The sequence below is a fragment of the Passer domesticus genome, chromosome 3 (assembly GCF_036417665.1).
Source record: "Passer domesticus isolate bPasDom1 chromosome 3, bPasDom1.hap1, whole genome shotgun sequence".
Lineage (NCBI taxonomy): Eukaryota > Metazoa > Chordata > Aves > Passeriformes > Passeridae > Passer > Passer domesticus.
This window is the reverse complement of record NC_087476.1, coordinates 30,277,569-30,291,523: the sequence shown is the minus strand read 5'-3', so window position 1 is coordinate 30,291,523 and position 13,955 is coordinate 30,277,569. Positions and strand designations below refer to the sequence as shown.

Sequence of the window (13,955 nt, the reverse complement as noted above, 5' to 3'; positions counted from 1 at the left end):
AACAACCTGATGCTGTATGCAATATGATCTAAGGGCACACCAAATAATTGGCTTAGTTAGCTGCTGAAACACTCTCCACTTCTTGAAAAAAACCATGCCAGTAACTTAAAGGGAATATTGCTTTCAGATTAAATTTTAATTATGTAATTTTAAATACTTTTTCTGAATATATAAATAGTGCTGAATATATATATAGTGCAGTACTATGAAATATGTCTATTACAATATACCACTTTGAAGTGCATAAGCAGAAATGAAATACATACCTTGAGCTTAAAAAATTACATTTTTAAAACATTCTTGAATTTATAAGAGGCAAAAGCCAGAAAGTCTTGAAGCCTTTATTCCAAAAACTGACAATCTCAAAGTATCTTAATGAAATTTAACAGCTCTGAAGGTATACTTTTTAACAATATATGATCAGCAATAGCTTTGGCTTAAGGCTATGCAAAGTCCCAAACCAACAGAAATTACTTTGTTGTGTGTAGCATAGTTTATCATCAAGTGAAGAAGCAAGCATGAAAATAAAAAGCTTACTGTATCAGAATATTGTTAAGTAAAATGAAGAAAAATCCTTTCTTGTTTATATCTTAGAGTACCTTCAGAACCCCACTCTCTAGGGTATCACTAAAATCTGCTGCTTAAGATCTCGTCTTGGTTTGATTCTAAGTATGTAGCTTACTGCTCTAAAAAAATTTGAAAAAAATTTGGATAGTGTAATTTCTCACTCTGTAACCTGTTAAGGTAAGATTTTTTCCCCTCTGAACTCTGCTTCTCTTCAGCCAGCCCCATACATCCTGGACACTTCCCCATCTGGGCCTAAGTCCCAAAGTAGTAGCAGAGTTAATTCTAGCAACTCCTATTGAGATAACATCAGTGTAAGGGAAAATAGTGACAAAGTGACTGCTTCCCCCCAATTTGAGAATACCAGCTTCCCAAATCAAAGATGTGAATGGCATACGAAAAGAGGGAAGGAAAAGGAAAAGGAAAAGGAAAAGGGAAAGGGAAAGGAAAAGGAAAAGGAAAAGGAAAAGGAAAAGGAAAAGGAAAAGGAAAAGGAAAAGGAAAAGGAAAAGGAAAAGGAAAAGGAAAAGGAAAAGGAAAAGGAAAAGGAGAAAAGGAAAAGAAGAAAAGGCAAAGGCAAAGGAAAGAGAGGAGAGGAAAGAGAGGAAAGAGAGCAGAGAGAAAGAGAAAGAAAAGAAAAAGAAAGAAAGAAAGAAAGAAAGAAAGAAAGAAAGAAAGAAAGAAAGAAAGAAAGAAAGAAAGAAAGAAAGAAAGAAAGAAAGAAAGAAAGAAAGAAAGAAAGAAAGAAAGAAAGAAAGAAAGAAAGAAAGAAAGAAAGAAAGAAAGAAAGAAAGAAAGAAAGAAAGAAAGAAAGAAAGAAAGAAAGAAAGAAAGAAAGAAAGAAAGAAAGAAAGAAAGAAAGAAAGAAAGAAATCACTTTATTACCTTTTGGTAACAAAGGCAAATGCTGATAGGAGTCTCACCTGGTTTCTTATAACTGGAAGATGTGAATCAGTATAGAATTACCAAAGGAAAATTCTGAGACATGTCAGAATTAAGCCCCAAAAACTCAAACCAAAAAAATTCCATAATAAAGGGAAAGCAGCAATCTCTCACTTCAAATCACAGTTTGTAATGCAATGTAATCATTCACCCTCCAGAGGTAGTCAAGCAGTATTTTGATTCTTGCATTTCAGCCATTCTGAACAACTTAATTATCATCCTTTGCTAAAATGGATGCAGGAATGATGCAGGTTTAATTCTCTAGCCATGTTTTATGGTGTGTTTGGTTGTTGATGTGAATACTGCAATTCAGTAAAGCAAGCTGAACTAAACAAAACTAAAGCTTTTTTGCCTGTGAAATGACTTTAAGAGATTTCTAAATAACAACACTGAAACGCAGAAGGACATATTGCAAAGACATGTTGGAAGCAAAACTACTGACATTTGCAAGCCTTATATAGCAAATATCTCCTTCATCTTACTTCTTTTCCAGATCTGCTCCCTTGCTTCAGCATTAGTTCCATGCTTGTAGTGTACATGTATGTGGAACACAGCAACTGGAAATACTTTGAAAGCAGCAAATTTGATTTAGTAACAAACAGAATTTATCAAATGATCACTTCATTACAGAACATTTCCCCTTCCTACAGGAATGGTGGGGTTTACTTATAATTTAAAGCACAAATTCAGATCTTGTTTCCAAAACACTTTATATATTACCAGGCATACTTAGTTTCATTGATTTATTTTGCTGATACATTTTCAATTCTGCTTTATTTTATCACGTGATTCAAAGTGACAGCCTATTACTGAGTTCATATTTCCTGTCTGACTTTTCTGGAGTTTAAAATATGTATTTGTAGTCATTATTTACACTACCACTTTGGAATTACATTTAACATCCTCCATACAACAATACATATTTACCTATAGCAGATCCACTTTGCCTCTGTAAAATATTGACTTTCTATTACCACCATGAGAAAAGACAGGAATTTTAGGAAATTAATTTCTCTCCCACCTACAGTTTGCTCAGGATGCTCATAACAGGCATACCAAGTTACCAAATCAATGGAGTAAAAATAGACATAATTGTTTAAACGATTATTTGTCCTTCAAATGCTTTATAGCCACAATAGATTATAAATTACTTATATTTGTGACTGAATCCTATTAACACAGACATGACTAAATTAGAATTACTAATTAGTTTTTTGGTTTAAATGCTAGTAATATGGAGACATTAATTAGTTTTTGTTTAAAATGCTAATAATATGGTGGCAGGAGTGTAAACTAAAACTGTATTTTAAAGTTACATGTGCATTTAACACTAAGATGCAAAATTTTAAAGTGTGCTTATTTACCCAGAACACTTTAGGCAATGAGTCATTTCTGTGATACTGGTCACAAGCTGATAAAACATTGCCTATTGCTTTAATTGCAATAAAAATGCTAATTTTCTACAGATTTTTATTTTCCTTAAACACTGACTGATTTCTTTACCACAGGGTGGTGGTAAAGTGGTTTAACACTTTTGAACTGTTCTCTTCCTCAGATATTTTAAACCTAAAAAATTATAGTTATCTTGCACGCCAAAAAGATAATTGTGGTTTATAAGGATGTTTTTGTAAATTTCTTAGCTCTTTTGTCCACAGAGGACTGGAATATTTTGTTGATCGACTGCAACAGTATTTTGATGAAGCACTGTATGTCTCCAGCATAGATGTGTAACAAGCTGTCATTTTTGTCAGAACCAAAGAAATTCTCCATCTGATTAATATTGTAGGTTTTGATGTAAAAGAACTTGCTAAATAGACCGTCAGAACAGTCAATTTGCTCATTTAATGGGCTCAGTATTCTTTCGTACTTCTCTTAATTGGGTGAGTAACTAGAATATAGATAATGCAGTATAAGGATAAAATTACATGCTGTGTAAATTTGCTACAAAAAAGTGATGGTAAAGCAGTTCAAAATGAAGCACATTTCAATTATATAATAAAAAATACATTGCAGTGACATTGCAAGTCTCCCTGTAACTGTTCCTAGCATGAAAAAAACAGTGGAATGGTTACATTTGAAAAAAACTTATTAAATCATATGGGTCTAAATGCAGAGTCAGAACACCCAGAATAGCATTAACTCTGACCACTGAAAACAATAGAGGACAATTACATGACTAGTTCATTTTTTGTACTTGCAGTCTAAGGAAAAAGTTAACTGGATGTTTTATTTTTAAAAAGCATTTCTCCTGGCCTCTATCATTACATGTCAAACTCACTAAATTATCTTTCTGAAGTTGCAAGGTCCAAGTAAAAAAAAAAAAAATTAATATATCAAATTACATCAAGACATGGCAGAAAGGTGGTGATAAAGACAACCTGAGAAAATCCTCTAGACACTAAGCAGCTGAGTAATTACTGAGGCATTCTCTCCTTTTCTACTACCTAGACAGATCTCCTGGTTTTCTCAGATAATACAAAGAAAATATTGTGGTCCTAGGAAACATTATCAGATGCAGACAGTATCAAACACACAGAACACCTTCTAATCTCCTTTACTGCCCTGGAAATTCAGAAGGAGAGGTCATCATTCCTCTGCTAAGAAGGAGTAAAGTCATACTGGAGAAATTTTTTTCTGCACTACAAAACCCTTCATTAAGCCAAGCTGCCTCTGTTCACTCCCTGAAGGGAAAACCTTCTCCTACATGAAAGAATCACAAAGGAATCTTCTCGAACGGGCTTCCTGACCAACACACATGTAGCGGTAGTACAAAGCCTTCCTCTGAGCTCAAATTTCTTACCATATGACTTTTTCCAAAATTACCTTTTTAAGGAGGGCTGGTACACTGTGGATATGTACTCCTGGTCATGGTAAGTCCTATCAGATGTATCTGCCTAAACATCAAGAACTCCAAGTACAAAAATGAAAAACCAAAATGTGGTCTAAGGCACCAAACTCAGTCATTTTTTCTACCTGACTTCTGAAACACTTTGGCATTTCTCTCTTCTTTGATAAAAGAAATATAATCCCTGAATATCAGATGATATTCACAAACAGATTTGCTTAACTGAAAATCCAAAACTCTTTCCAAACAGCCCTTAAGGAAATATTTAAGTTGCATTATACAGCATACAATTTTTTTTCTCCTTACTTATTGTATATAACCCATACCTATGAACTAAGCAATCTGTTTCTCCCGAAATTAATAAAAAGTCATGCCCTCCCCCAATTGCCATCACTATTTCTATTTTTAAATCTAAGCAAAATGCAATGATGATAAGTGCCTTGTAAGCACACAGTAAGAAAATTACAGAAGAACAACACAGCATATCCCATATAATTTCAGGTAACTCCAAAGAAATGACCTGCTTTTCAGTTCAGGTCTTGCTTTATGCAGATCCCTATGGTATCTGAAGGCTATCTCTCATCCATCAAACCTAAAACATTCACAGTTACAGATGTGATCAGCAGCAAGTCCACTTTTCGACTCAAGGTGCACTTTATTTTAAAGTGCTTTCTAGTTCAGAATTCAAATGTGTTGCATGTGAACATATGCGTTAAGCGAAAACATGGTTGGCACTGCAATCAAAAGATTTAGAAGTCATCTACGAATCACAGCTCAAATACTACAAAACTTAATTTGAAGAAGAAATACTATACAACATTTCTCAAACTTCTGGTGTTAACTATTTTGTGGTAAAATTTTGTATTTTGTTTCTCTTTTATGTTAACAAGTGTTGTCACAGAGTTTCAAGCCTGTCATTCCATTGCAGCTTGTCTTTTAATTTCATTGATCTTTTAAATCATCAGATACCTACACTTTAAATACTACCTGAAATGTAGTTTTGTGTATTAGCATAGAAAGACTTAAAAATATTCAGAATAGCATGAATATTCCATGTGAAATATTTTCTCTCATTCATGCCTCCCTACTACTCTTACTAATGGATGGGGATTTTCTGTGCACTTATGCAGTGTTGCTGTTCCCCTGTTCTTAAAGGTCTGCTTCAGGAAGGTGGACAACTTGTGCACATTTTAAAAACAAGCTATCATCACCATCACCTGCAGAAAAGTTTTGAGGTATTAAAAAGCAAAATAATTTAAACTGCAGTAACAATACATAGTAACATATCACCATTGTTTTAAGACAGAACCATCTGACCAACTGAAAGCAGTTTTCTCCCCTGAAGCGGTTTTGAAATCATGTCTAGAAGAGTCACTAATTCCACAGGTATCCAAGCTGAAAAAACAAGAGAAAAGTAAATTGCTTATAAGCCAGTAACTCTTCTTTTAGACCAAAGCATAATGTTACTACTGCTACTATTTGATTCTCTTTCAGCATGACAAACTTTTAATCAGACAACTAGGTTCTGGAAGAGCATGTGGCATGGCATGTTTTTGTTGCAAATAATCAAGATAAATTATCTTTCCACAGACTCATGTGACCAGAAGAATGATGCCAGGAAATAAAATGTTTTAAGAATATAGGAGGAACAGAAATACTTCTATGGTAAGCAATGCTTCAGAGCTTCACAACAGTCTGCTTAAAGAGGGAGCTTCCCAATGTATTTACAAGATGTAAATGAGAAGCCCAACTTTAATTTCTAAGGGCATCCTGAACAAATGATCCAGCATGGTCTGCTCCTTTCAGCAGAAATTTCAAACTTTACAGCTTTATGAAGCTAATAATACAGAAAATATCTGTGATTTGTCAGCTGCCTTACATCGCACTGTAGATGTCACACACCTGACCAAGGATGCAAACGAGTAGGTCCCTGTAGGGAAATACAGAAGGGCCTCCTCAGAACTGTGGTCCTTCCTCCTCAACAGCAGACAAACCTTTCCAGAAAGCTTGTAAGCAGCTTCCCACTCTCCTGTCTAGGCCCCTCACAATTACAGAGGCTCTGCAAAAATGGCAGATTTGCAATAGGGTCTTTCTTCAATAGGGAATTTCTTGTATGCTGTAAATCTTGTTTTCAATAAGGGATTTCTTGTATGCTGTCAATCAGCAACATCACAGAATCATCAAATTGTTTAGGTTGGAAAAGACCCTTAAGATCACTGGGAGTGATACAGTCTCCCCTGAGCCTCCTCCTCTCTAGCCCAAACACCCCCAGCTCTCTCAGCCATTCCTCACAGGACTTGTGTGCCTGACCCTTCACCAGCTCTGCTGCCCTTCTCTAGACTGCACCTCAGTGTCTCGAGGCATGGCCTCATCAGTGTTAAACACAAAGGAAGATTCTCTTCCCTGGTCCTGCTGGCCACACTATTGCTGCCACAGGCCAGGGTGCCATTTGCCTCCTTGGCCACCTGGGCAGACATTGGCTCGTGTCCAGCTGCTGTTGACCAGCATTCCCAGGTCCTTTCCCACTGAGCACTCTGTACCCCCAGCCTGTAGCACAGCATGGGGTTGTTGTAACCCAAAGGCAGGACCCAGCACTTGGCCTTGTTGAATCTCATACTGTTGCCCCCAGGCCCATGGATCCAGCCTGTCCAGATCCCTCTGCAGAGCCTTCCTGCCCTCCAGCAGATCAATACTCCCACCCAACTTGGTGTTGGCCACAAACCCATTGAAGGTGCACTCAATTCCCTCATCCATTGATAAAGTTATTGAACAGGACTGGCCCCAGTGCTGAGCCCTGGGGAGCCCATAGTGACAACTGCCTGTGACTCCATTCACCACCACTCCCCTGGGCCCAGCCATCCCGACCGTTTTATAGCCAGTGAAGACTGCACACCAATCCATGGGCTGCCAGCTTCTCCAGGAGTATCCCCTGGGGGACACTGTTAAAGGCTTTACTATGTACACATCCACATTCCTTCCCTCATCCACTAGGCACGTCTCTGTCACAGAAGGACCTGCCTTTCCTAAACCAAGGCTGGCTGGCCCTGATTCCCTGGCTGTCCTGCATTTACTGCCCCATGGCACTCAGGAAGGTCTGCTTTATGACCTTCTCTGGCACCAAAGTCAGACTGACAGGCCTGTAGTTACTCAGATCCTCCTTCCAGCCCTTCATGCCAATCTTCATGCACATCTTTCCAGTCAGCTGTGATCTCCCTGCATACCCAGGACTACTGACAAATGACGCAAAGTGGCCCAGTGAGCACTTCTGCCAGCTCCCTCAGTACCCTCAGGTGCGTGCCAGCAGGGCCCATAGGCTAAGTGGTGTAGCAGGTCACTAATAACTCCTCCTAGGTTGTGGAGGTCCGACTGTGCTTCCCATCCCTATTCTTTCAGCTCAGGGGTCTGGGTATCCAGAGAGTAACTGGTCTTGCTATTAAAAAATAAGGCAATAAGAACCTCAATTTTTTCATCATCCTTTGTCACTATGTATTGTCCTGTACCCAATAAAGGCTGGACACTATCCTTGAGCCTCCTTTTATTGCTGATTTTTTTAAACAAACATTTTTATTGCTTTTTATGGCACAACCAGATTAAGTTCTACTTGGGCTTCAGCCTACACCAAAACATGACCTAGTCTGTGCTCCAGATAAACGTTACGATGGGCAAAAAACCCAAACCACTCCCTCTACCCTAGCCTGACTGAAAAAGACAAAAATACCAGCCAATATTAACAGAGAAAAAAACTAGAAAGATCAAGGAGCAGTTGAGGACATTTTCACAGTTATTCTGGCAGAATATGATCTTTTCCATCCACGTCTGTTTTGCTCTGGTGGAGCAACAGCCCTCACAGCACTCCATTCTCCTCCACCTCAGAGCTGTCTTATCAGCTCCAACTCGTGAGGAACACAAGAGCCCCAACCGTACTGCTGCAGTGCCCTCCCTTCATGTGCCTGGATGACCTGCTCATTTCTCACCAGCTGATGGAATGTGCGAGGCAGGGGTTTGGACTGCCTTAGTTGAAAAGGCCTTTGGGACAGACCTTGAGCACTACAGCCATGAGCAAAAAGAGCATAAACTAAAGCATGGGATATTGAAGCATTAGTGATGGCTGCCAGGCTATGGAGAAAAGAGCAGCAGATATTCCAATGAGAATGATGCAGAAGCCTGATTCCCACCAACCTTAACTGAGTAGTATTAATTCAGTATTATTTGTCCTTTTTGAGACTTTATTCTTCTTTTTGTTGTTGCTTGTACTAATAACTTAATGTTCTTCCTTTCATTGTGCTACATAAATTATCCTTTGTACTGAATAAAGGTATTCAGTAAATAATAAATGGAAAAAATGCAAAGTCAAAGAAAATAGGAAAGCAGCAGGACATAAAAATGGGAACACCCTCAAAAGCTAGAATGAAAAACTGAATCAAAATGGCATGCAGGACCATGTGAGGAGTTTTTTCACAGTCTTGCATACTCCAAAGATTTACCTTCAATCAAGGAAAAAAATGTTAAAGTTTATTTTGTAGAAGAATTAACGAAACAGATCTCTCTCACCACCTCCTTCACTGTACAGACCACAAGACAGCGATAAATGGGACAGGACAAGAAGTGATTGGCATAGACTCCATGGATAAACTTAATAATTTAAGAGCAAGAGAAAACCACCATTGTTCACAATACCATATTTTGGTGCATTTAGATGAGATGCATTCAGAAATCTGTCTGTATGGCAGATGTCCCATGAAAGAGCCTGGAACAAAAAGCTTGTTTTAGAAATGGGCTAACAAGCTACTCAATTCTGAGTCAGTGACTGGCTGTTTAGGGAGAATGCCTTAGATTGCCTGGTACCATATTTTATCTGAACTCTAGGGTACTCTCAACTGCTCTAAATTTATTTTGGCTTTGGGTTTTACATCTCAGTATACTCAGGTTCATTTTGTTACAAGGAACTAGAAATAAAAGCCGCAGAATACGGGCCATCTTCTAAGAGGATTTGTTTTATGAATTGGCAACTGATTTTTCAAAAAATTGAAGAGATGTCAAAAAGAAGAGACATCTCTTCTTCAATTGGAAAGACCTCTCCAATCACTTCACTTTTATCTAGTCATTAAAGCCAAAATCATGGGAAGCTAAGAGGCATTAACTACTCTTTATCACTATTTTTTAAAAATTTTATATGCATGATATGAATTATATTTTATAAAAATATAATTTCTTTTTCCCAGGGGATGACCTGGGAAATGGGACCAGGGGATGGGATCAATGCTACACCAGATTTTTATCCAGCAGCTTCAGTTTCTCAGTGCACTGAAGCAGCATCACTGATTATAAATTCAGCAAGTCACGTGTTTTACTACTTCCCTGTTTCTGCTCTCAGTGATGAGAACTGGACATTATTTGGGCAAACTACAGCAGAAGTCTTCCCCTTCTCATCTCCCTGTGGAGGAGCAATGGCGTCACTTTTGTGTCTGCAAAATCCCATGCATACCCACGGATGCGTTCTTCAAACAACGTGTGAAGTGTGACCGCTGAGTGCCTCAGGTGGCCGGAGCAGGGCCGGGAAGGCGCATCGGATCATTCACTGCCCGCGCACGGTGCTCGCCTGTGCTCTCTTCTGCACAGGCTCCACTGACTCCACACTGAGCATGAAACATCCCTGCACTCCATGTCGACATCTGGCTGATTGCTAACACATAGTAATTATTTGTCTGGGATTCCTAGTGCCCAGTCAAGAAGGGCAGCAGCCCCACAAATGTCCCACAGAAAACTGCCAATTCCTTTCTTCCCCATCTCAACCCAAACCTGGACAGTGCTTTTTAATATTACACCTAAGCAATAAATTGGGAATAAAGGATGAAAGGGATAGTTTCTGTTTATCAAGAAGGCTACAACTGGGGGGAGGGGCAGGGGAATGGATTTTTCTTTTAAGCCCTTTTGTAGGAAAGGGAATTTTGTGAACGGAGCACACCATTCCCATAGGAAGCTCGTGGTAATGCAGGATTTTAACCCAGGGTTTACATTTAAAATTCTTCAGGTCTCAAAGAGTCTAAGCCTTAGTCTAACCCCCTAGCACATCAGACCTGACACCCTGAATCATAGTACAATGACAGTAAATGATTTATCAAAAATTATTTAATCCATAGATGCACAGAGCCTTCACCTACAGGTGACTCTGTTGTTTGGAGAACTCACTGACTCAGTTGTGGTTTCTAGATGTTAAGTTCATGCAAATTACCCTTACTCCCAGTAGACAGAAGGATTACAATTCAGGTCCCCATATTTATATACGATTTATACAGCTAAGAATCTAAAATAAACATGATTTTCTTCAAAACTTACAAATCTTTGCTCTATAAATTTGTTAGAATAAAATATATAAAAGGTGTGTTTATTTTGATTACACCTTTCCCCTTCCTCCCACCTTAGAATTAAAAAGTAGCCATTTCTAATCACAACACAGTTCATGCAAAAGCATTGTTTTTGCAGATTTTTCAGAGATCGTAGATTTATACTTGCTAAGCAAAAACCCTATACTACCCTATGGGTTCAAGAAGTAAAAAACCACACACGTTCACACAGTATATGCCTTCATTCTTCCTACTCTCTATCCTTTGCATCCTCTTTCCATTTTCTCATGTGTGCCCCTGGGCATTCAAAATTATTCTTTACAATGCAGCAAATACACTTTTTCCTGCATCTAAATCAGCTTTTCTTTTTTTGGTGATTCATTTCTTTTCTCTGTAGCAAAGAACTATTGAGACTGCAATGCTTTCTACAACAAGGCCAGTCTTCAAAATTTAACTTAGAGTACATGAACAGAATGGACATTTTTGTACTTGATGTTCATCAAAGTTCTCTCGGATCAGACAGTATTATCATCTTCCCCTCCATCATGTGACAGGACTGTGGCTTATGTTTATGTCACTCACACTATGAAGAAAGCCCGGCTATCACTTTCCAGCTCTGTACATTTGCAGAAAAGCAGATATAGGTTTTCCAAAACCCACACACTACTGAGAGACTAAGCTATCTGCTTGTCAGATTATATTAAACAGTAAATATAAACAGAAAGAACTTCAAAAGGATTTGAAGTTCTGCCACTAGTTCATACAAACCCAAAACGGAAAAGGGGCTTAGAGGGTGCATATAAGGTCAGGCTCTAATTTCTGAATCTCAAGGAGGGTAATACCTGCCGTTCCCATCCACTCAACTGTCAGAGAGGGCTGGGTGCTATAAGCAAGCTAGGGAACACGGCCCTGGCACCCACGGTGCTGCTCTCAGCCAGCACATTCAGGTGCTCCCTTGCCCCCATGTCAGAAATTCCTCCTCATCTCCAGTTCTACTAGAGACAGTTCTGCAGTAACTTCTAGAATCAATCAGATGAAGACTCTCTAAATCAAAAGCAGTTAGTTTGTTTACCTCAATAGGCTCCACTACCCTTCTTCTCAAAACCACACAAGGAGATATTAGCTGTCTTAAACTTTATCTACTCTACTGTAACACAAGAAGAAAGGGTCAGCTTTCCAGGAGTAAAGGATTTTGAACCAGATTACATGGCACTTCCAACAGAATAAGCTAAGAAAATAGCTCTTACTGTGGAGGGTTTCTTTATGGTTCTCCTGAAAGCCTCTAAATACACTTTTCCTGGAAATCTCCATTACAGCCATACAAGACAGAATGACAAGGGGAAGCATGCATAAACACATACTGTCTTCACACAGAAACTGGTCCTTTGGGAATGGTTTTTGAAAGTAGTCATGCTTAAAGGGAGGTTTTGGAGTGGGCTGATAAAGTCTTATCAGGCACATGAGAGATTTCAGTAAAGAATCTATGTGAATTTTTAAGTTCTTAAACACTGTCCAGATTTTTGTCCTTGCATTTAGGGTACAACCAACCACAGAACACACAGCTACCTAGAAAGATAGAAAAGTTACTCAGCTTAGGAAATAAAGTTCACTAGTCTATCTCAGAATGGTTTGTTCATATATAGAGAGACTTGACTCCTGTGACTTTACTCATCCACATTAGAGCCAGTCCCTCTGTGGTTCTTGCATAGCCAGGAAACAAAGGCACTTGTAGGAACATGACATTTATTGTCCATATTTACTTTAGACTGTGCCATAGGGAGTCTAGATACAGAGTTTCCTATTGCTTTCAATTAACCAGCATTTTTTTTTTCATAACCAACCACCCTAGCCAGTTATGTCGCAGATGTTTATACATAGTCTGAGACATCCTATTTTAGCTGTCTGGATGGCAACTGAGCACAAGTCAGTTAGCCAGTACTACCAGGTCTTTCACATTTTCCTATTTTCATATGAAAGCAAGCAGAAAACCACAGTAGTAGGCAGAAGCGATTTGTAAAAATCTGCACTAAGAGAAGATATCGGTTAGAATGTGTACTGGCAGCAAAGATAAAACATAAAAAAATGTTTCTGCAAGTAGATTTCTTAGCCTTGGAGCAGCCACGGCACTTCTGTCACAGAGATATTTGTATGTGTTTTGGGTTATTTAATGTTCCAAGACAAAGACTCAAGAATCAAGAATCATACAGGACTATGATTTTTCTGATCAAATAAATCTATTTCTGTAGATTCTGTATAGTCCTGTTAGCACTGGACTATAAGAACAACATATAAGCACAAAAATAATTTATTGGGTTGGGCAAATGTTCCATCCAGTCCTATATTTTGTCTCTAATACTAATAAAAGATGGTAGATGAGGCTACATGGGGAGAGCACTTGAGCTGCTCAGCTTTGCTTAGCCCCTTCCCTTCATTCTCCAGAAGCATCCTCTGCCGTTGTTTAGGGGATGCAAAAATAAGATGGGCCTCCCAAAAAATTGAGAGGATATTAGCTATATCTGAAATGTCACAGAAAGCTGTAGCATGCTACGTGGGGAAGTTGCCAAGTTAAAAATAGAAACTGCCAATCTGACTACAGCTGTGAGATGCATTTCACTGACAGTCTGGCTTTTATCTCTTTTATTTAAAAGGATGAATCTCTTTAAAAATCCCCAACATTGTAAAATGTTACCTACTTTGGAACACCAAAACCTGCAGTGCTGACTGCAGAGAGAAATTAAAAGCAAACCAGTGTATTGCAATACATGTACTCATCAGCAGTAGGTCAGCAGAAAGTACTGTGATGGATCTGCTGCTGCTCCTGCTTTTCTACTTTCTGACTGTTGCAACAAAAGAGATCATCGTTAGGAATCTAAAAAGGTATCTTTAATGGCTGGATGCTCAGTTACTAAAGTGGGACTAGCCTGCCTGGGTGTGAGAGTCTTTTCAGGGCACCACATTCCCCTACATAATGTTTAGAGCTGTACATAAACAGCTATGTATCACTCATCTCTAATATCAGCTGCTCTCCAGTAATAGATGAGGACTCCAAGCCAGCCTCCAAATATCACCCATCTGAACGGGCTTAAAATGAACAGACAATATATTACCTGGAACTTCCAAAAGATGAAATATCAGTAATGTGCAATGCAAGCTTACATTTGATTTCCTTCCTCTGTTCTGAAATGTGTCTTAAAATCAAAGAGAGATGGCTTTAAAAATTGTACTTGTACAGAACTTCATTTTCAAAATGCAAGGAACCA

The 13,955-nt window shown here is 38.6% G+C and overlaps 1 protein-coding gene across 48 annotated transcripts in view; it reads right to left on the bottom strand.

Annotated features, from left to right (window-relative positions):
* Positions 1 to 13,955, bottom strand: part of RIMS1 (regulating synaptic membrane exocytosis 1) — a 305,873-nt gene that overhangs the window by 229,356 nt on the left and 62,562 nt on the right. For 46 of the 48 annotated variants that reach the window (XM_064412406.1, XM_064412356.1, XM_064412378.1 and 43 more), the window contains exon 2: positions 5,669 to 5,746. The exons of the other annotated variants lie outside the window; for them this stretch is intronic. In XM_064412406.1, the coding sequence (XP_064268476.1) occupies positions 5,669 to 5,746 (78 nt within the window). The remainder of the gene's footprint in view (positions 1 to 5,668; positions 5,747 to 13,955) is intronic. 48 annotated transcript variants of the gene reach the window in all.